Source organism: Equus caballus, chromosome 7 (assembly GCF_041296265.1).
Source record: "Equus caballus isolate H_3958 breed thoroughbred chromosome 7, TB-T2T, whole genome shotgun sequence".
In the NCBI taxonomy this organism is placed as follows: domain Eukaryota; kingdom Metazoa; phylum Chordata; class Mammalia; order Perissodactyla; family Equidae; genus Equus; species Equus caballus.
Window position 1 is genome coordinate 79,575,575 of NC_091690.1, and position 24,435 is coordinate 79,600,009.

At 36.5% G+C, this 24,435-nt stretch overlaps 3 protein-coding genes across 3 annotated transcripts; 2 read left to right on the top strand and 1 right to left on the bottom strand.

Moving 5' to 3' along the window:
• Positions 1-2,404: 2,404 nt before the first annotated feature.
• On the top strand, positions 2,405-3,349 carry OR5P2B (olfactory receptor family 5 subfamily P member 2B). The gene has a single exon (NM_001391449.1). It carries the CDS (start codon positions 2,405-2,407, stop codon positions 3,347-3,349), a length of 945 nt encoding a protein of 314 aa, NP_001378378.1.
• Positions 3,350-9,974: 6,625 nt separating this feature from the next.
• On the top strand, positions 9,975-10,904 carry OR5P96 (olfactory receptor family 5 subfamily P member 96). Its single transcript, NM_001391450.1, has one exon. It carries the CDS (start codon positions 9,975-9,977, stop codon positions 10,902-10,904), a length of 930 nt encoding a protein of 309 aa, NP_001378379.1.
• Positions 10,905-22,149: 11,245 nt separating this feature from the next.
• On the bottom strand, positions 22,150-23,112 carry OR10AB8 (olfactory receptor family 10 subfamily AB member 8). Its single transcript, NM_001391861.1, has one exon. It carries the CDS (start codon positions 23,110-23,112, stop codon positions 22,150-22,152), a length of 963 nt encoding a protein of 320 aa, NP_001378790.1.
• Positions 23,113-24,435: the final 1,323 nt, after the last annotated feature.

The window sequence follows — 24,435 nt, forward strand, 5'->3', positions numbered from 1 at the left end:
AGGGTAAGATTTAATCTTAAGGTTGAAGATACCTATATTCCAACACCATCAGAAGGCACTACTCAGGATGCAACACTTTGAGGTTATTGACCTGGGAGGCTATTTCTTACCTGGAAGTCATCCAAACCCCTTTGTCTTCATAGTTCTCTATACAACTTTCAAGGCTTTTATTTTCCTACTTTTAATATGATAGCTAACATACATGTCTTTAAAAATTTGTTATTTAAAATTCAACTTTACATCAACTTCCATATCATATTCCCCCAAAGTAATTAAGGATATGTCTTATAGATATCAGTACAAAATACTTATCAATAAACACATATGGAATGGATAAAGCTAAAGTTATCTTTTTATACCTGACGTTTGGTGCCAAGTATTTCTTAATAAGAAATAGCAAAGTAAACTTAGGACCAATATTTACCTATAAGACAATTTTTTATATTATATTCTCTAATAGTTATTAAATAATTTAATAAATTACTAAATTCTCTAATAATTAATAAATATATCTATGCATGAACACTTAGATAGAAACAAAAGAATAAATTGACCACTTGAGAATTGACAGAATCTTGAAAGGTTAGTTGTTTTTGTGTGTGAATTTGAACTGCTCAATATTCACTACAGAACATAGTGATGCTCCATTATGCTTTTGAAACCACATTTGAATCTTCAGAGATTTAGCCCCAAAGGCGTAAAAGATAGCTATATAACCACAATGACTTTGCTGCTGAAAGATTGAGTTCTTATTCCAAGAGGTAAGAGTTGGTTTTTTTTAGGGAATCAGATGTATTGATTTTCATTTACCATTTGAGAACACTTTACTCCCTAAAATTATATCTGTACTCAGAAGTCATGGTGGGGAAACAGGGAAGATGTAATTAAGCAATCAGCTAGTAAGCAACTTTGGCTGAATTGCTGTCTCCACCATCAGTTCATGTGAATAAACAGGCATAATCTCAGTTATCAGGATTCCCTGTTTGTCTACCCACAAGAAATAAATTCATAAGGTCTTTCAACACTATCCAAACTCAAAACTCCCCAATTATGCTAGTAAATTCACCATCTTTGAGATACTCTGGGCATGTATTGATATGTAAAGATTTACATGTTTAAATTGAAGATTTAAAAATTGAAAGATATTGTAAATACCTTTACAGAAAGGCTTACTTTGTTTATGGGTCAAAATGCTTTAGCTTCAAGGCAATAAACATTAGACAAGCTCGGGTTATAGAGTCAGAAAATTTGGAGATGAGGGTCAACCTGGTCACAAACTGGGTGACCATTTTTCAGCTTTTAAGCCATACTTTATTCAGCTACATATTAAGTTGAAAATAATCTTATTTTATTCTAAAGAACTCTAAATGAGAAACATTGTTACAGGAAGAAGTGATTTGATTTGTTGAATAAGTGTATTTTAATTCTTTTGACTATCAATCATGCCTATTGCATAGTGATTACATTGACATTTCAAATTACTTGATAAAATAATGATATTTGGAGTTACAAATATTTTTAAAATATCCAAAAAATTTACAATAGAGGACCTCATTGATAACCCTAATTTGAAATTCCTTTGTGGAATAGTATCAAGAATAATTTTATTTCTTCTTTTTAAAAGAAGTTATTTAACTGGTTGAGATTGTGAAATGTGTACATAATCAGCTGCCTCTTCTATGCATAACTACCAGAAGGCTTAAAGGATAATCTGCTGTCCACCTATTGCCAGATGTACTGACTTCATGGTAAGTTTATTTAATTTCATTTATTGTATAGTTTCTAGAGGAATGGACAGTCATACTTCCTGGGCTTCATGTTTTGACTCTACCACTTATGTAACTTTGTGCAAGTTACGTGACTTCTTTTAGACTGTTTACACATATATAAAATAATGAGATTAATTAACATTATTTTATGGGAAATGAAATAGACTATATACATATATATGTGTCTATAAATTCTTAGCCCATGCTTATCAGTTAGTAAGCTTGTAGTAAATATTAGCTATTACTAAAATGTGTATGACAAAACCTCATACATATATATATGTAAAGTTATATATATGTGTGTATATTTGATATACTAACCAGTCTTTTTTGTATTTTCCGTCTGTCTTATTTATTCTTTGACCTCAAAGCGACCTTAAGTGCATCTGTGGAAACAATATAATATAAAAAGAAAAGGTGACATTATCTGAAGAAAGTTTTCCGAAAATTCTGCTAAAAATAATTTTAAAACTACAGATCCTCATCATCACATGTAAATATGCACTGATTATTCAATACTTTTATTTATAATGACTTCCCATATATGTATGAATGACAATGAAGCTATCAAATTTACAACCTCTTTAATGTAATGTTTCATCACAGGTTCATTTTGGTAGTAGTTACATTGTGTCATGGATGCCTTGGGGGATGGGAACCACACTGAAGTGACAGGGTTCATTTTATTGGGCTTAACTGATGACCCAATCCTTCAAGTCATTCTCTTCATGATCATCCTATGTATCTACTTGGTGACCATATCTGGCAATCTTGGTACGATCATTATTATCAGAATCTCTTCTCAGCTCCATCATCCCATGTATGTTTTTTTGAGCCACGTGGCTTTTGCTGACATGGGCTATTCATCTTCTGTCACACCAAATATGCTTGTAAACTTTCTGTTGGGAAGAAATACCATCTCCTATCTTGGATGTGGCATCCAGCTTGGTTCAGCGGTTTTCTTTGGGTCAGTGGAGTGCTTCCTTCTGGCTGCCATGGCATATGATCGCTTTGTGGCAATCTGCAGCCCACTGCTTTATTCCACCAAAATGTCCACACAAGTCTATGTCCAGTTACTCATAGTGGCTTATGTGGGTGGTTTTCTCAATGCTTGCTCTTTTACTATTTGCTTTTATTCTTTAGTCTTTTGTGGACCAAATCGAGTCAATCATTTTTTCTGTGATTTTGCTCCTTTAGTTGAACTCTCCTGTTCAGATATCAGCATTCCTGCAGTTGTCCCCTCATTTACTGCTGGCTCCATCATTGTGGTCACAGTGTTTGTCATAGCCGTCTCCTACATCTACATCCTCATCACCATCCTGAAGATGCGCTCCACTGAGGGGCGCCACAAGGCCTTCTTCACCTGCACCTCTCACCTCACAGTGGTCACTCTCTACTATGGGACCATCACATTCATTTATGTGATGCCCAAATCCTACTACTCAACTGACGAGAACAAGGTGGTGTCTGTGTTCTACATGGTGGTGATCCCCATGTTGAACCCCCTCATCTACAGCCTCAGGAGCAATGAGATTAAAGGGGCTCTGAAGAGAGAGCTTGCTAGAAAAATATGTTCTTAATTAACCTGTTATTTTATAGTATTTGATGTAATAATATGCCATAAATATAATAATAACAGGACAAGGAGTGTCTGTGGTCAAAATATATTGGTCCATATGTCATTAGCCAGTATGAAGCTTTTTAGTAAGGGTATGGAGTACATTTTCTGGTACCAAATTTAAATCAGGCCTATAGTGAGTAATTTTTAAAAGAATTAAGTTAAATTTATAATTAAAAAAGCATATTGGTTCACAAAAAAACCTTAACTGTTGAAATCTTTTAAAACTTTTATTCCTATTTTTTGTTCCATAGCTGTTCTCTGCCATAAATTAAGGATATTTTACCCCCAAACCTTTAAGACAGTGTTCATTTTTTCAACACTAGTTTACCCTGTAATAAGTGTGACAATTATCATTACAACTGAGTAATTATACAACTGAATGTACTGAACATATAGAGGAAATGATAAAGTGGAACCAGATAGAAAATCGGTGGAGATGGTTTTCTTGCAGGAAGGTTATCTGCTGAGGATGGGCTTTATGGATCCATAAAATTCTGGTCTGTGTACCTGTTCTCTGGCTCTAGTCACCATATAGGGGGTCCTCAGAGCAGGATAGATGTCCCTTCTGACCTGTGAATTCTGTCAGATTAAAACAGGTAACTTCTCTGTGGGAATGAACAGGGTTCCTGAACTCCTCAGGGACAGAGTGGAACAAACTCATGGAGTAACTCGTTCATGGTCAGGCCCACATGCTCAGGAAGTGGGAAGGAACTGGATTGTCTCTCTCCTGAATATGTGACTGCCCACTGGAGAAGGTTAATCAACCTCTATATGACGACAACCATGTTTATTTACCTTTCCTGTCCCCTCTTTAGTGTTTCAGACACAAATTTTATCTTTTTGCTGACAGACTCATAGGCCATCAATCATTAATTCATTCATTTCTTCTTTCATACCTTCAAAAGTTATATTTAATGATTCTTGTATTCTAGGGATTGTCCTAGGCTATTGGGAATATAAGTAACAAGCATCCAATAAATCTGCCTTCATGGAATTCATCTTATAGCATCAGAGAGACAATAAAACTAACAAGTTAGTGATACAGACTATTTGAAGGAGATATGTGCTGTGGAGAAAGAAAAAGCAGAGCAGAGTAATGGAGATTAACATGCCAGGGGCAGGGAGTGTCAGTGCTGGTCTCATCAGGAAGATAACATCTGAGCCAGGATGGAGGAGATGAGGACACTTCCAGTCTGATATGGTGTTTCCTGTGTACATTTGTGCAAGTCTAATCTTCAACTCACAGCCATATAATTTACCTTTGATGCTTTTTGTTCCAACTATGGCAGGCTTTGTAATTTTAATCAATCTCATGGTGAGTACAACTAGAACAAATGATAAAATGTTAACTGTGCCTTAAATTTCACATTAGAGCTTACAGGAGAATAAGAAATTCCCTCACCAGAAACTGTGACACCCAGGGAAGTAGACCTGACATTCAAAAATGCTTTTGCCACTAGAGAATTTGACAAGCCAGAGGAAGAGTTCCCATCCCAAGCTGTGGATTTAGTGTTCTTCTGAAATGAGAGAAGGCTATGTCCAAACCTACCCCAGGTCCAGGTGAGAATTCTGACTGATACGCCTCACATATATCCTCAGGATAAGAGGAAACTTGGAATGACCAAGTCTTGCCCAGGTGTGCAGCCCTGAAGATCTAGAGCGTCTCAAGCCTTGGACAGGTGGTGCCTCAGGGTGAACTGCATAAGCAAACAAACAACTCAAGCCTCAATTATTCCTACCAATAATTATTCAAACGCAATAACCAGCACCCAGTGAGAAATAAGGACTAGCACAAAAGGAAATGAAATATCAAATGTGGGATCCAGTGGAAACAACAGACAATAGAAACAGAACCACTAAGATTTAAGATACGGGAGTTAATAGACACAGACTATAATATTACTTGGTTTAAAAAGATAAAGGACAATTTCAGAAAATGCATACAATCACAGAAAACCAAAAATAATGACCAAAGTATGCAAAATAATAATATAGAACTTCATAACTGAAAAATTCACCACACCAGCTGTTATTTCAGGCATTGCTCTGTGGGGAGCATAATCCTCACAGGTTTTTGCACTGGATCCCAAGAGACAGCAGAAGCACATCCTAGCTTGGGAGCCTCATGGCCATGATTGAAACTAATGCATCTTGTAATATTGTTAGGTATAGTTCCAGGGTCCCTACAAGCATTGTTTCTGGTTATCAGAATCACTGCACTCAAAGCATGAATTAGAATATATTTCATACACTGTCATCCCTGTCTAGATGCATTTTATAATTAAAGAGTTGTTTTTATTATATGCAATGTTACATGTGACACAGCTGACATTCCATTTTTCAGAATTTAGGGGGAATAGAAAGTTCACAAAAGTCAATTTGTCCTTGGAGAAGTCAAAGGATTTTGTTAACCTTTCTCTGTAAAGAGGATGATATACATCATCTGAGATCTTAACTGCCGTGTCATCTCCACAGAGAATTCCGAGCAAATGCACCATTTATGATTCTGTACTGGATCACAGGCAGAACATAAGGACCCTGTGTGGGGGTATTTGAGAAATGAATTGCCTACCCTGCATGCCACATATAGGGTTCTCAGAGAAATTATGAAACACCTTTGGATTTTTTAAAAGAGGTGCTAATATAGACTTTGGAATCCTTTGGGGGTTTTTTTGGGCAAAATTGTCAAGTCCTTTGCCAAACTACATGCCTAAATCTTATTGAGCCTATGAGGAAAACATAAGCTTAACAAAAATTATTTTCTTGGTTGGACTTGATGGTTTTTATAGGAATTATTTGGCATTTGTACATAAATGTTATTGGCACGTTCTAATTTTCTTAGTCAATAAAAAAATTTAACAGCTTGGGAAAAGTCTAAAACTCATCTCTGCTAAACCAAATGAAAAAGTTAATAATTGAATTTTTCATAATTGATTTTATCATTTTCTTAAGTAGCATTATGTGCAAAATCTGAACCACAAAATTGACAACACTAAACACATACAGAACATATTTAGAACACAGCAACCAACTGCAAAAAATACGTTATTTTTTATGAAATAGTATATTTTTTAAAATTGAGCAGGAAATAAGGCAAGTCTCAATTAGTTTTAACAATTTTCATTTTAATAAGTATCTTTTCTAAATACAGTGCAATAAAGCTAGAAAGCGATAACAGATAATTAGAAAACATCCATTTATTTGGAAATGAATTAATATACTATTAAATAACTAGGGATCAAAAATCAAATATAAATTAGAAAAAAATGGAATAATAAGAAGTATACTACATATAAAACCCTGTGCTGCAGGTACATAATTTCTTAGAAGAAAACTTATAATAGAAATACTAGAAAAGACAAAAAGGCTAAAAATGAATAACATTTGCATTTATTTCAATATGTAGGAAAGAATAGTAATATAAAACCATGGTGTAGAAGGAAAAGAATTATACAGTTACCAGCAGAAATTAATCAAATACAAAATCAACATGCAATTAAGACCACCAATGCCAAATATGTGTTTTTAATAGTGATTTTTATTGGACTTATCAAGAAAAATTTAAAAATGTATAAATAGCCAATATAAAGAAGGTAAACTGGGATACAACTACAGATTTTGCAGCTATTGATAAGACTATAGAGTAATTATGAATAATTCTATGCAAAATTTTGATAACTTAGATAAAACGGTATTCCTAGAATAATAAAGTAATCAAAACTAACTAAAACAGAAAAAGTAACTGAAGAATGATTTAACCATTGAATAAATTTGTTAATATATAAAAATCTTCCCACAAAGAAAAAGGACATATGAATGATTCCCTTGATAAGTCCTGCCAAATATTAAAGACATTCAAGTATGAAGTAATTCCAGTGTTACACAAACTCCCTGAAACAATGGAAAAGAGGGTACACGAAGTCAAAATGACACCTGGAATCCTGATATTAACACTCAAGAAGGACGAGAAAAAAAGAAATTATAGGCCACCTTTAATGAGCATGGATGAAAAATTCTTAAAAAAAATTAGTAAACTTAATCAGCAATATGTGAAAAGAATAATACGTTAAGAAAAAGCTGGGTTCATTCTAGGAATGAAATGTGTATTTAACGTTAGAAAAGCAATAAATTGAATTCTAAACATAGTAGATTAAAAAATAAAAACATGATGGTATATAGATTCAGAAAAGACTGGTAATTTTCAACATCCAGTTATGCTTTAAAAATCTTAGCAAAAGTGGAATAGAAGAAAAAATACTTGATCTAAGGAAGACCTATTTATATTTGAAACTGCAAAAGATTTCTCTTTGTGTCTGAGAGCAAGTAAGAGATGCCTATTATTAGCATTTCTATTCCTCCTGGTATGAATGGCACCAGCCAGTGTACTATGGCAAGAAAAAGAAATAAAGGCACAATGATTGGATATATACAAATAAAGTCATATGAAGTGATTGTTTATGTAGAAAATAAGAAAGTGCAGATAAATGATCAGAATTAAAGAAATCTTAAGATTGATGGAAACAAAGTCAATGTAAAAGTAAGTTATTTTTCTATACACCAGTAACAAGCAATTAGAAAATGACTTTAAAAATTTTACAATAACATAAAATAATCAAGTACCTAAGGAAGAAAAATGTCTCAGAGATGAAGAGAGAGTGAAAGACCATAGAAATATTTGACAAGTTAATTATGAAGTCCCCAAATCTGGTTTAAAAAACCCCAAAAATATTAACTTAGAAATCTAAAAACTCAGTGAATGCGAAGCAAGATAAACACACACACACACACTCACACATATAGTTGTGAACATAATAGCTAAGTGCTAAAAACCACAGTAAAAAGTAGATCTTGAAAGTAACACAAGAAAAAGAACGCATTATACACAGGGAACAGTGATGTGACTGATGGCTGATTTCTCATCAGAAAATGTGGAGGCTAGAATCTATTGGAATGAAATATTCAAAGGTGTAAAAGGGAAAATAAACTTTCAAGAAAGAATTTTATAACTATAAAACTATCTTTTTAAAAGGAAGGAAAATTGAAGGTATTTTCAGATAAACCAATTTGGGAAAATTTGTTGTCTGTCGACCTGAACTTCAATAAAAAGCTAAAGGAAAATGATAAGCTGTAAGAAATAATTCCAGGCTATTTGAATGTATATGAAAGAATAAAGTACACTAGAAATGAAAAATATTTGTGTATACAATATATGTGTGTGTGTTTTAGGCTGCTAAATGGTAATCTTCTATGCAGTAATAGAAAACTAATACAAGAACCAAAAAAAAAAAAAGGGCACAAACAAAATGAGACATACCATGCCCCGGGTTAAGAGACTCAACATAATAAAAATGTCAATTCTACTTATACTAATCTCTAACACTCAGGTAATTCTAGATAAAATTCCAATTGAAACACACAGTTACTGAGGAGAATATGTAATTAATAATTGGGAACACTGAAATGTAAATAAGCAAACAACAACAAAAACCATAACCTAGAATATACAATGGCAATCTAGACATTTTCAAAGCATGATGTGAACAGAAAGGAAAATTTTCTTCTAATTCTTAGAAGTTAGAGTAGGCTTTGGAAAGAAATGAGTCTTGGTGGATAAGTAGAAATCACCCGGGATAACGAGCAAAGAAGCAAATGTTAAAGAGAGTATAGCATCTTGAGGGACTCTAAGTGGTTCGGGAAGGTTGGATGAGTGCAAGAGTTGGATAGAAATATCCCGAGAGACAAGCTCAGAGATGTATGCAGGGTATCTATCAGGAAGTGTGCACTGTGTTGTGCTGAAGAGGTTGGGTTTCATCTTGAAGGCTTGAGAATGCACTGAAAGACTTAAAAGAATCTCTTTGGCATCACCTACTTTTTACTTTGGCAAGAAATCACTTTGTCAGATATACTGTGAATAAGAAGGGGATAAGAATGAACGCAGGAAGATAACAGATAAATAAAATAAAGAGGAAAATGACCAGGGTCTTAACTAAAGTAAGGATGCTAGGAATGGAAGTGAGGAGATAAAGAAATAAAATTGGGAGCTAAATGTAGATAGAATGAATAGGATTTTATTAGATGTGGTACAATGAGAGGAAGATGGCTAGGATGACTCCCATGTTTCAGACATGAGAGTTTGGGTGGCTGCTGCTGTCATTTCACAGCTGTAGAAGTCAGGAAGTGTGGTCCAAGAAAAGGATGAATTTAGTACAGAGGAAGCTTGGTTTGAGATTTCTGTTGGAAATCCAACTGGAGACTTCCAATAGATAACTGAAACTGTAGATCTGGACCTTTGGAGAGAGATCTGTCTAGAGGTCAAGGTTGGGGAGTTGTTTTGAAATGAATACTAGATAAATAAAAGAATATAACTGAGATAGAGAGTGAGGTTGAATCATTCTCCTTCTGTGCAAGGAGGAAAGAGACCAAAAAAAATTTCTGTAGAGCACCATGTTTACAGACTGGGCAGAGGAATGTATCACTGTGAATTAATGTGAGGAATAACCACAAAAAACTGGGAATGTGTGCAATAAAAGCACAAAACAAACGAATTTTCCCATTTTCCTCAACAGGAACAAATCACAAAGGAGATGTTTGGAAACCACACCAGCATGACAGAGTTCATCATTTTGGGGTTAACAAAGGACCCTATACTTTGTGTTATTTTCTTTGTGATGTTTCTAGGAATCTATGTTGTCACCTTAGTAGGCAATATAAGCATAATCTCTTTAATAAAAAGCTCTTCCCAGCTTCACACTCCCATGTACCTCTTCCTCAGCCATTTGGCTTTTGTGGACATCGGGTGTTCCACATCAGTCACACCTCTTGTGCTTATAGAATTCTTTGGACGTGAAATCACCATCCCTGTTGCTGGCCGTGAAGCCCAGCTCTGTTTTGTGGTCACATGTGGGACAGCCGAGTGCTTCCTGCTGGCTGCCATGGCCTATGATCGTTATGTGGCAATCTGCTCTCCCCTGCTCTACTCCACCCATATGTCGCCGAGAATCTGCATCCTCTTAGTGGGGGCTTCCTATCTAGGTGGGTGTGTGAATGGTTGGACATTTACTAGTTGTTTATTGAGTCTGTCTTTCTATGGACAAAATCAAATAGATCACTTTTTCTGTGATTTCTCCCCTGTATTGAAACTTTCCTTCTCAGATATCTCCATTATTCAAATTATCCCTTTCATTTCTTCTGGCTCCATCCTCGTGGTTACAGTGTTTGTCATAGGTCTCACTTACATCTTCATCCTCATCGCCATCCTGAAGATGCACTCTGCTGAAGGACGACACAAGGCCTTCTCCACCTGCACATCCCACCTCACTACAGTTACTCTCTATTATGGAACTCTAACCTTCATTTATGTCATGCCCAAGTCCAGCTACTCAACTGACCAGAACAAGGTGGTGTCTCTGTTCTACACAGTGGTGATCCCCATGTTGAACCCCCTCATCTACAGTCTGAGGAACAGAAATGTAAAGGAGGCTCTGAGAAAGGCAACTGTCAGAATATATTCTTAGGATCCGTTCTTAGCACTTCAGGTGACCTATAAAGGCTTTGTTTACCAATGTCACACTTAGGACCTATCAAGTGCTGCTGATTGTTTAAATTAATATCACATTTCTTTTAACTCTCACTTTTATACATTTGTAAACTAATTTGGAATGACCTTTTAATCAGTAATAATGATAGTAATAATTATCACTATTTTAGATCACTGGTAGGTGCCAAGCACTTTTTAAAATTTAATTTATTGAACCAACAGTAATTTGCCTTTATGATGTGCCAAGACCTATTCTAAGTGTGTTACATGTATTAACTGGTTTATTCCTCACAAAAACCCTATGAGGTAATCCTGTTATTTATTTGTTACAAATAAATCATCTGGGGCACAGAGACATTAAGTAGATTCCTCAAAATCATGCAGCTAGAATGTTGTGCAGTCAGTGTTTGAATCCAGAAAGTCTGGGTCCAAAACCACTACGCTTCTCTATTTAGTTATCACAGCAATTTCATGATGGTATTTTAGTTTACCTCAATTTACAGATGAGAATACTAAGTCTTAGGGAGATCCAATAGTTTCCCCAGAGAGGTGTGTACTCAAGTCCTCTGATTCTAGAGGAAGTAAGTCTTCTGATTCCATGCACTTAATCTATAGAAGTAATAATGCAATTGGTCTCATGACTTTAGCACTGTTACTGTTCTAGAGGACTTGAGCACAGTAATCAAGCCTAAGCTACTACTGTGTATCATTCTTTTGAACAAACTCTACCCCAAAGAATGTCTAGGTTGTGAAGACTCCAACAAAAGAATGATGATGGGAAAACTGCACTGATTCCTACCTTTTAGGAAATCAGGGCTGGGTACCATGATCACATAATTTGACTGGAAGTCTATCTGTAATTAAACACATGTTAACAACATGTTGTTAACATGTTAAAAACAGTCCCATTTGACATAATGTAGTCTTCTTTATTTGTAGGAATTAAAAAGGGTATGTTGTAATTCTAAACATTGCAATTATTGTAACAGCAATCATAGTTCCAAAGTCTAGATATGTAAGGAAATTAGAACCCATAAAAAAAACACCTAGAAATGCTGTCACAGATTATACTAAATGTATTTAATGGGTAATGATCTTTCCTCACTTACATCATCACCATGAGACTGGAAACAGTGAGGAAAGATTTTTTGGAGTACAAGAACTCCTGACTCTCAGAAAATACTGAGACAACTGTTAAGAGCTTTGGAAAGCAAGACTTAGATCATAAAGTCAGCATAATGGGGTGAGAAATGTGAGGATTAGTAGATATAAAAAAATAATCTAATGAAATGGAAAATGTTTATAATATAGTGGTAAGTAAAAATGTAGAGTATCTAAAATATTGCAAATTTTAAGTGGAAAATGCAAAGTCTAAAGAGATTAAAAGATAACATGGATAAATTAAAACACATGAATTGATTAAATAATGGGTAAAGGAAAACTGTTTCTCTACTTACAATACTTCTGACATTAAATGTGTGGTGATTTTCCCTCATACCAACCAATTGGAAAGCCAATATTTTCTAAATATCCAAACTTTGATTTCATGCCCTTCTTTTAATTAATTTGTGACACTAACCTGGAGGTAGAGTCAGACATCACAGGTTTAAGGACTCAGTCCCACAAGTCTTCTCTCACTTCAGACACCGATTACAAGTAGTGAGTCCCCAGGATACCCACATTCCTGTCCAAGGTGGCCCGCAACACTCTCCCAGGTTTGGTAGTCTGCTGGAATCACTCACAAAAACTCATGGAAACATTTACTTACATTACCAGTTTATTATAAAAGATATCAAGAATACAAATAACTGGCCAGATGTAGAGATACATAACAGGAGGTCTGGAAGGGTCCCCGGGACAGGGGCTTCTATCACCATAAAGTTGGAGTGCAGTACCCTCCTTGCATATGGATGTGTTCACCAACCTGGAGGCTCTCTATCCCATAGTGTCAGAATTTTATGGAGGCTACATGATTGATGTCAGCCCTAGTGGTGTAGTGGTTAAGATTTGGTACTCTCACCACAGCGGTGCAGGTTCGTTTCCTGTCAGGGAACCAACCACCTGTCTGTCCGTTGTCATACTGTTGCAGCTGTGTGTTGCTGTGATGCTGAAACTCAGGCCACCAATATTTCAAATACCAACAGGGTCACCCATGGTGGATAGCTCTCAGATTTAGACAGACTAGGAAGAAGGACCTAGCCACCCACATCCCTCAAAAAAATTGGTGATGAAACCCCTATGAATAGCAGTGAAGCATTGTCTATATAGCACTAGAGGGTGAGAGGATGCTGCAAAAACACCGGGCAGGGTTCTGCTCTGCTATAGACAGGGTTGCTAGGAGTGGGAATTGGCTCGAGGGCACTAACAACAACATGATTGATATTAACTCAAACTCCAGGCCCTCTCTCCTTCTTGCAGATTAGGAGGTGAGGTAGAAAATTCCAAGCTTCTAATCATGGATTCGTCTTTCCGATCACCAGCCCCCATCCTGAAGCCATCCAGGAACCCACCAAGAATCCCCTTCTTAGAACAAAAGACAGTCCTATCACCCAAGAAATTCCAAGGGATTTGGGAGCTCTGTGTCAGGAACCAGGGTCAAAGATGAAATGTTAGAGCAAAAGATTCTCCTTGCACCCCTAACACTCAGAAAATTACAGGAGTTTTAGAAGCTTTGTGTCAGAAATTGGGGGCAGAGACCAGATATATATTTCTATTATGCCACAGTTTACCTCCTGATGTGTGGCTACAGACCCCTCATAGCAAAATGATTGTAAGAGTCTAAAGATACTGGCACATTACTAGAATCCCATTGAGTCATTAATGATTACTCAGCCTATCATCATATCATAGGAAAAGGTCTCCCAGGGCGACATTATTTAGGTACGTAGGCTTCCATTTGCTCTTGTTAACTTTTAAAAACAGGAATGGTCTCAGTAATATATGCCTTAGCTCTTTCAGCCATCTGGTATAATTGAGCTAAGAGATAATATCATCTCTTGCTCTGAGCCTCTTTTGAGGCATTAACGTCATGTTGAATTTTTAATAAACAATACTTCCAATTGTTCTGTAACAATTTGAGGTGCAATCTGAGTCCCATGACATCTCAGACCTTCAGTTATATGAACTCTAAAGTCCTGAATGTAAAGACTTTCTTCCTTTGCACACTGTGGACCCATATCTCAGATGTCAGAGTGTTCATAGGTCTTCTGTTTTACCTCAGGTATCATTTGAGCTTTGCTAATTGGGAATTAATTTCAGTCAAGAGCCAGTGACAAACATTAATTTCCAGATCTATTCAGATTTATATATACTTTGCGTGTTTTGAATAATTCAGGAAGAAGATGGAGAAGGAGGCCTCAAACATTGATAATTTCCTGACATTGTCATCTCAAAGTCTGAGGAATATTTGATCAGGGCTTTGAAGTCATTTTACAGGTAGATATGGAATTGTCATTCATCCATTCATTTCAAAAATATTTGTTGAGCTTTTATCATATTCTGGGAATTGAGTAAATGCTGAAGATATGTTGATGGATAGAACAGAGTTCCCACGCAGTTTGGATCTTGGTGGGGAGACACTCGTGAATAAACAAACATTACAAATACAGAATGTGACAAGTGGTGTGGAAGAGACAAGTAAATTAGGTTGATATGATGTATCATATCTATGTATCATATACATATCTGTATCATATCATGTATAATATCATAGCTATGGTGGTGTGGGTGGTGTTATCTAGAGAAAGTGACAAGGAAGGCCACTGGGGGAGGTGACAGGTGAGTGGAAAGTTGAAATCTGAGGAAGACCTATTGACATGGAGAGTGGGGGAAAGCTGCCTGACAGAAGACAAGAATTGCAAAGATCCTGATAATCTCAAGAAATAAAGAGGCCATAGTAAACCAGGGGGAGAGAGGTACTCAAAAAGGATAAGATTATGGAGAACTTCATAGGCCATGGAAAAGAGTTTGGATTTTACTCTAAAAGGAATGGGAAGTCATTAAATGATTTTAAAAAATAGTTATAATCTAAGGTTTTGTATGTTTTTAAACATCACTTGTTGTTGTATACAAAATTGACTATAAAAGGGAAAAATGGGAGCAGAGGACCAGTGAGATTAGTAGTCAAGATCTGAGATGATGATGCATTGGGCTAGGGTGACCGCAGTGTGGTTAGAGAAAATCAACATATTCAAGATATAGCTTAATTAAAGAACCAGACAGGACTTGCTGATGGATTAGTGTGGGAGGTTAAAAATTAAGAAAATGAGTTGAGGGAACCTCAGAAATTTTTGGCTTAGATTATTCAGTAAATGTGAATGGAATGTCATTTATTGGTTGAGGAAAGGTGATGTTCAGATTATCTATTGCTCTGTAACAAATCACTCAAAACTTACTGGCTTAAAACAAAACCATTTTATTATATTACATTATTTTGTGAGTCAGGAATTCAGATAGGGTTTGGCTCACATGACATTGGTTCTTCTGCTCCACATGACATTAACATGAGTCACTTAGTGCTTTTCAGATGGCATCTGAAGAGAGTCCAAGGTGGCTCCACTTGGATACCAGCAGCTTTGCAGGGATGGCTTGAAAGCCTGTCCTTCTCCATGTAGTCTGTCTCTCCCTATGGTCTCACCAAAAGATCATTTGAATTTCTCACATGGTGGCTCAGGACTCCAACAGCAATAGTCGCAAGAAACTAAAAAGGAAGCTGCAGTGCTTCCTACAACCAGCCTCAAGAGACCCAGAACATAATTTCCACTGTCTCCTGTTGGTAAAACAAATCACTAAAGCCAGATGATATTCTAGGGGAGGGAAATTAGACTGCACCTTTCAAAGAGATGTAGAAAGACTTTGCAAGCATCTCCAGTCTACCACAATCCTTCTGACCACAATTATTTATATATTTACCACATGTCAAAATACATTCATATCCTCTCACATTTCCCACAGATAACTCACTGTATTTTTATTAGCATTTCCCTAATAAGTAGTAATGTTGACATCTTTTCATATGCCTGTGGACCATCTGTGTATCTACTTTGGGGAGATGTCTGTTCAGATAATTTGCCCATTTTTTTCAGTTGATCAATTTTTTCAATTTTCAATTGAGTTGTTTGTTTTTTGTTGTTGAGATATATGATCAGTTCTTTATATATTTTCAATATTGACTGCTTATCAAATATATGGTTTGCAAATATCTTCTCTAAATTATTAGGCTGTCTTTTCACTTTGCTGATGGTTTTCTTTGCTGTGCAGAAGCTTTTAGTTTGACATAGTCCCATTTGTTTATTTTTTCTTTTGTATCCCTTTCCTGGTGAGAGGTGGTATTCAAAAATATGCTGCTAAGACTGATGTCAAAGAGCATATTGCCTATATTTTCTTCTAGCAGTTTTATCGTGTCAGGTCTTACATTCAAGCCTTTAATCCATTTTGAGTTAATTTTTGTGTATGGTGTAAGATAATGGTCTACATTCATTCTTTTACATGTGGGTGTCCAGTTTCCCCAACACTAATCATTGAAGAGACTCTCCTTTCTGCATTGTATGTTCTTGGCTTCCTTGTCGAAAATTAGCTGTCCATAGTTGAGTGGGTTTATTTCTGGACTCTCAATTCTGTTCCATTGATCTGTCTGTATGTTTTTGTGCCAGTATCATGCTGTTTTGGTTACTATAGCTTTGTAGTATATTTTGAAATACAGCTTTGTTCTTTTTCTCAGGATTCCTCTGGATATTTGGGGTCTTTTGTTGTTCCACATACATTTTAGGATTCTTTGTTCTGTTTCTGCGAAAAATGTCATTGGGACTTTGACGAGGATTGCATTGAATCTGTAGATTGCTTTAGGAAGCATGGACATTTTAAGTATTTTAAGTCTTCCAATCCAACAGCACAGAATATCTTTCCATTTCTTTATGTCTTCTTCAATTTCTCTCAACAGTGTTCTATAGTTTTCAGTATATAGGCTTTTCACCTCTTTGGTTAAGTTTATTCCTAGATATCTTATTCTTTTTGTTGCAATTGTAAATGGGATTGTATTCTTAATTTCTCTTTCTGCTATTTTGTTGTTAATGTATAGAAATGCAACTGATTTCCGTACATTGTTTTTGTATCCTGTAACATTACTGCATTCATTTATTATTTCTAAAAGTTTTTTTGGTGGATTCTTTAGGGTTTTCTGTGTATAAAATCATGTCATCTGCAAATATTTACAGTTTCACTTCTTCCTTTCCAATTTGGATCTCTTCTATTTTTTTTTTCTTGCCTGATTGCTCTGGGTAGGACTTCCAAGACTATGTTAAATAAAATGGTGAAAGTGGGCAGTCTTGCCTGTTTCCTGTTCTTAAAGGGATAGCTTTCAGTTTTTCACTGTTGAGTTTGATATTAGTGGTGGGTTCGCCGTATATGTAGACATGGCACCACTTGGCAAGCCATGCTGTGGTAGGCATCCCACATATAAAGTAGAGGAAGATGGGCACAGATGTTAGCTCAGGGCCAATCCTCCTCAGCAAAAACAAGAGGAGGATTGGCAGCAGATGTTAGCTCAGGGCTAATCTTCCCCCCCAAAAAAACCCCCAGAAACCTGAGAGTAATTTGTTTCCCCCCTCCACACACCTTCATTGAATTACAAAGTTTTGCACGTTACATTTCCAGTATTTGTCTCCTACCTCTCTTCATTTTTGTTGTCAGTATTCCTATTTCAAGCTATCATCTCATACATTTGTTTTACAATAGTACTCCCGTAATGGCATATTTTATGTGTTAATTTGGTTAGGGTATGGTGACCCATTGTTTGGCCAAACATCAGTCTAGATGCTGCTGTGAAGGCATTTGTTAGATGTGATTAACATTTAAATCAGTAGACTTTGAGTAAAGCTTATTACCCTCCATAATGTGTGTGACCCTTGTTCTGTCGGTTGAAAGCCTTAAGAGAAAAAACTGAGACCCTATAAAAAGAGAGATTCTGTCGACAGGCTTCCTTTGGATGTAATACTGTTAGATAAACTCTTGCTGGCATTTCCAGTCCCTTGGACAGCTCAGTGGATTTTGGAATTGAAAGCTCCCACAATTGTGTGAGCCAATTCATTAAAATCTCTCCCTCCCTCTCTCTCTCTCTCTCTCTCTCTCTCTCTCTCTCTATATATATATATATAAACCCTAACGATTTTCCTCCTTCCTCTCTTCCAATTCATTCTCCATACACCAAGCATTGCCATAAATATAAACAGATTACTTTCTTCTAATATGCCCCAAAGATCTTAGAATAAAGCCAACAATTCTTAACATGGCTTACAAAGCACTGAATATGATCCCTGTTTTATTTTTGTCTCTTATCACTTGTCTCGTGGTCCTCAAACACCCAATTACTGAGAATCAATCATTGATCTTCTTTTAAATCCTTAAACACGTCCATCTTCTTTGCCACCTCAGGACCCTCTCACATGCAGTACCTCTACCTGGATGTGTTTTTCCCTTCACCTGGGGAACTCCTTCTTATGCTATAGGTACCACCCTAAATGATGTTTCCCATCCTCTCAGAAGCCTTCTTGAAGCTCAAGACCAAATTAAGGACACTTGCTATCCTCATGTAGAACACTGTGTATTTTCTTTGGAGAACTCACAGCACTTGTAGTTACGGAATCAGTGTTTGTTTTCTCCAAATGCTGGAAGTTTCTTATGCACAGCTACAATGTCTTTCCTCTTTCCTTATGCATCTAATTTCCACACAGTTCCTGGAACAAAGTAAGCTTAAATGATTATTTAAAATGAAGGAATGAAAAATTAATAAATGAATGGATGGCTGAATGAAGCTTTTTCTCTGGCACAATTCACTCACTGCGCTGTTTTTGAATCCGTTGAATGTCAGCTTGATTAAAGTGAATGTTTGTGTCAGATTCTGCTATAACTGTGACAGGCTTTACATAAACCCTTGCTCACCACAATTATGCCACTTCGTTAATACTGTTTCACTCAGATTGTCAGCTAGAACCCCAGCTAGCTCAGTAAAGCTTTTGTAATCACCATTTTCTGGAGACCACATATCTCCCTTACACTTTTGTATGGTGAAGAGTTAGAAGATCCAGAAGTCCAATGTTAGTAATAGTAGTAGTAGCAGTAGTAAGAGCATTAGCAATAGGAGCTATAATACGAGATTGCTCATTACATTCCAGGAACTGTTACCAGTGATGTACAAGTATTGACCCAATAAATCCTCAGAATAACCCTAAAGTTTTTTTAAAACCCGTATTTTACAGAGGATGTAACTGAGGCACATACAGTTTAAGCAAAAGCTCAAATCACAAATATCCTCTTAATACTTTGACTTCTCTTAGGGAATATACTCTCTGTGGAGGGGTGCAGTGAGGGGCTCGTTGAGAATATGTCACCACTAGAGGACTTTCATTCGTCTCTGACACATCCCATTCTAGCCAATCCTTTCTGTTCAAAATAAATATGAAGATTTATACATCTGGATATGTCAGGCTAATTTGCATTAGACCAACTTTCTGATACAAGTAAATAAGAAGCTAGATAAATATCTTTAATTGTTTGAAGGCATAGACTTTTGCTTCCATTGAAGATGAAGTAGCTCTATTCCTCTAGGTCCTCCTTATTATCTCTAAAAACACTCTTAGATGTGACACAACAAACAAGCATAGGAAGACTCTAAAAGGAGTAAGAAGGCAGACTCCTGAGAATTCAGGACCTGAGGAACCACATAGTGATGAGTCCCTGGGTTTTCCTATTGCTTCCATGTATCCTGGACAGGGTGCTGCAGAAGCCTCCAAACCAGAAGTGCCAAGAGGAACAGACAAAAAGAGCTCTAAGAAAAGCCTGTTCCTTCTGGCCAAAAAACCTGGAAAATAGTGGCTTTAACAGAACAGAAAACCTTTTGGCAACACCTGCCCTACTCCAGACAAACACCAATGGAAAAGTCATACCTTTCCCCCATCCCCAGGTTTCAGTGGGGCCAAGTAGGGAGCTGATCTTCACCCAACTCACCCTATGATTCTCTTGCCCAGGTAATTTCAGTGGGGTCCAGTGAGGAAATGATCCTCCATTGTCATTTGGAAGCAATGAGACTTAATGAGGGATTGTGAGGTGGGGCTAGTGATACTCTGCTTCCATCGCCTCCAACCCTACTTGTGAGTGCACCAGTGGACAGCTGAGCATCTGTCTCCAGCCTGCAACAACAAAGCCGTGTGAACCAACTCCACACTTCCTCCTTCCCTAGTATCAGTGTAGCCAAAAAGGAGGTGAGCCCTCTTGGAGGCTAGGAGGCATGCAAGTTAGTATCACACTAACACTGGGAAGGAGACAACAGGGCAGAGGGGGGAATTGAGCTTCCATCTCACTCATCTGCAAGGAGGCTGTGTGAGTCACTACTCTGTTTTTGCCAGAGTTGTGTCAATAGTGCCGAGCAGGAAGCTGAACAGCTACACTCACCTAGTGGCTACAGCAACACTCAACAGGGGGACTTCCTGCTAAAAAATGATTGAATATGATCCAGAGTCTCATAATATAACATCCTAAATGTCTATGATACAATCGAAAACCCTTTGCCATACCAAGAACCAGAAAAATCACAACTTGAATGAGAAAAGACAATATATGCTGATACCAAGATGAATGGGATGTTGAAATTATCTGACAAAGATTTTAAAGCAGCCATCAAACAAATGCATCAATAAGCTATCATTAATTCTTAACACAAATTAACAAGATAGAAAATTTCAGCAAAGAAGGAGAACTTATAAAAAATAAAAATAATTAAGTGAAAATGAAAGAACTTAAAAATATAATCCCAGAAGTCAAAAAATAAAACAACTTTCTGGATAGTCTCAGTAGTAGAGTGGAGATGATAGAGGATAGAATCCATGAACCTGAATAAAGATAAATAGAAATACTTGACCTAAACAAAAATAAAAAAGATTGGAAAAAGAAAAGGACAGCACTACATGGGTCTGTGGGGCAATAAAAAACATGCTAACATTCATAAATTGTGAGTCCCATAAAAAGAAGAGAATGAAAGGGGAACTGAGTAAGTATTTAAAGAAATGAAGGCTGAAAACTTCCCAAATTTGGTGAAAGATATAGATATAGATTTCTCATGAAACCATGAGGCAAGAAGGAAGTGGCACAATGTTTTTAGAGTACTAAAAGCAAAGAATTTTCAAACATAAATTCTGTCTGGCAAAAATAGCCCTCAAAAATGAGGGAGAAATGAAGACATTTCCAATTAAGGATAGCTAGGAGAATTTGTTCCCAACAAATTTACCTTTAAGTAATGGCAAAAGGAAGTTCTCTAAACAGAAAGTAAATGATGAAAAGAATACTTGGAACTCCAGTATTTACAAAATACATAGAACAGAATGAAAAATTTAAAAGGCACATATGAAAACATGTGATATGCAGGTAAAGCAGTCCTGAAAGGAAAATTTACTGCACTAAAATCCTTACATTACTGAAGAGAAAAGGTCTTAGAATTATAAAATCATCTTGAAAGAGAAGAATCAATTGGAAGGAATCACTGTACCAGATGTTGTCTTACTATATATCTAAGTCATCAGGACAGTGTGGTACGGGTGGAAGAACAAACACACAGATCAATAAAGATGACTGGAGAAAGACCCACACAAGTATACCCAACTGATTTTTTCAAAAGGTGTAAAAGGAATCTACTGAAAGAAAGAAGCCTTTTCGAAAATGGTGCTAGAGCAATTGGACATCCACAGAGGTTGGAAGCACCTCAACTGAAATTTCATATGTCATGCAACAATTAAGTCAAAATAGATGATAGGCTTAAATGTAAAATGTAGGGCTATCAACTCTAAGCCTTTAGAAAAAAATAGGAGAAAAGATTTAAAATACATGGCTAGTAAAAAAGTTCTTGGAATTGACACTAAAACTACAATCCATAAATAGAAAGATTCATTCAACTACTGTCATGAAAATGCTGTGTTCCAAAACAAATTTTGATTCATCTACTGCTTGTATATGTGTGTGTATATATATATGTATATATATACACACACATATAAATGCATGCACACATGAATTTAAAAATATTTTTAAAATGTATCCTGTTTGTAGTAGAAAAATGATGATGCCAGGATCAACCTGGCAATAAAAACAATACTTTAGTTGCTTTGTACACAAAGTGACGATTTTTATTGGAGGTACTCTCCTTAATCCACTTTTATTTATCAGCAATCTGTAAATTTTTAAATGTTCAAGTTTCTTTTATTAACCGTCTGAGAGATAAACCTAATTGCATTGTCTACTACTTTCATTAGGGCTACCTGAATATCTTTGTTTCTTAGACTGTATACTATGGGATTAAGCAGAGGTGTCAGCACTGTATATGCCACAGCCATCGGCATATCTTCAAGGACTGAGTCACTGTCCTTGGACCTCAAATAAACAAAGCAAGCAAATCCATAGTGGATGCACACTACAGTGAGGTGGGAGGAGCAAGTTGAGAAGGCCTTATACTTCCCCTTTGCAGAAGGCATCTTCAAAATTATGGACCCAATGAAGACATAAGAAATCATAATTAAAATAAAGCTTCCCACCAACACAAAGGCAGAGAGCACAAAAATAGCCATTTCATGATACAAAGTGTAATCACAAGCAAGGGAGACTACAGGCGAGATGTCACAGAAGTGCGGGATGATGTTGGAGTCGTAGAAAGACAGGTTGAATACAGTGATGACAACGCACAGAGAAACCAGGAATCCAACCATCCAAGAGGCCATCATGAGCTGAAAGCAGACCTTTTGGCTCATCCGGACAGCATAATGCAGTGGGTTGTGAATGGCAGTGTAACGGTCATAGGACATGACAACCATGGTGAAGCAGTTATTGTTTGAGAAGCCAAAGAAGAAAAACATCTGTGTGGCACACTCAGGGAGAGAAATAGTCTTGTTGTCTGACAGCAAGTCCACTAACATACGGGGGAGGATTACCATAGTGGTACAAGTTTCTGAAAAGGACAGACCACAGAGGAAAAAGTACATGGGGGTGTGAAGGTTGTGACTGAGCTTGACGGCCATCATTATAGACACATTTGCAGTTAGGATGGTCATGTGGGAGAATAAAATCACCACAAAGAGGAGACTCTGCAATTCTGGGAAACTGGAAAATCCCCACAGAAGGAATGTGCTCACTGTGGTACAATTGCCCATCCTCCAAGTGGGCACAGCAACTTTGCTCCAAAGGTACAGAGGTTCTTCAGATTGAGATTCTGGATGATCATATAAAGATCCTTATGAACTGATGTCACCTAGACTTTAATCAAGGGCACCTGGGCAAGTTTCAGGCAACTCTTCATGAGAGAGACTGAGAAAGGGATGTTATATGCACCTGACTAAAGTCAATTTCAGGAGTCAGAGAGATAAGAATAATTCTAGTATGAGAATCTGTGTAAATGACATAGAATGAGCCCGAATATCTTCTTGGATTCTACGCACAAAAGCAATCTTTATCTCTCTCTTTCCCAATCAGGATCTGCATGTAAGGGAGAAAATATGAATAAAATTGCTTTGTTCTGACCCACTGGATCTTGTGATGCATATTTTTCAAATGCCTTTTGTGATCTAACAGTACCCTGGCATTCATAAGAGCTTAATAAACTATTGATGGAGTGAATACCGTAATTCAATCATTTACGTCACTTAAAATGAATATGACATTTAAAACATTTAGGGGAATCGTGAGATTTCCTAAGGGAACTTTGACTTTTCTTTCAATGCAATCCTCTTTTCATCAGTGCAGGAACATGAAGCATCTTCAAAGGTGATAATTATGACAATAACTAGACCACATAAATGAATTTAACACATTGTAACTTCTGCTGGGTTCCTATCCATGGTAATAATTGGAGCTTGAGATCCATAATATCATTAGTTCTTAATAGAGATCAATAATTTTTAAGTTCTTAAGAGCTTCTTATTGAAGCTTTTTTCCAGATACCTGGTATTATATAATGGACTAGTTTGGAGTCAAAATGAATTCAAAGGTATTGTCTCATTCTAGAATAGAATAATCTTTTCATTATGTCCCAAATTTTGACTTGTTAGCTAAACCTCCAGGACATTTTCTAGCAGATATACTTGTTATGTGGTTTGCTTTGAAGTGCAGAGTCAATTCACATTCCTCAGATCGATTTGGAAAATCTTTTTTCTGTTAAGTTGTTCATTAAACATCCAGTCTTGTAGGAGGTGAGGGCAGAAAAGTGATATGAAGACATTCCATAGAATTTTGATTTTAACTTCTGTTACTGTTAAAGGGAAGGAGAAAGAAAGATGGTAAGAAATCAGTGATGGAAAATATAGGAATGTACAAGAGAAAGAGAGAAACACTGGCTGGAAATTATTCTGTAGGATTCACAAAGATTAAAGACAAAAGAGGATAAAAAACCAAAATATTTTAAGAGTTGGTGTTGTCTATTTGCATTGTAGTTATGGGCAAAGAATACAAGAGGAGTCAGGCCAGGTAACCAGCACCTG

What these genes read in the sequence shown, in the direction of transcription:
- OR5P2B (NM_001391449.1), top strand. Translation starts at nt 2,405, where the DNA reads ATGGATGCCTTGGGGGATGGGAACCACACTGAAGTGACAGGGTTCATT.
- OR5P96 (NM_001391450.1), top strand. Translation starts at nt 9,975, where the DNA reads ATGTTTGGAAACCACACCAGCATGACAGAGTTCATCATTTTGGGGTTA.
- OR10AB8 (NM_001391861.1), bottom strand. Translation starts at nt 23,112, where the DNA reads ATGGGCAATTGTACCACAGTGAGCACATTCCTTCTGTGGGGATTTTCC.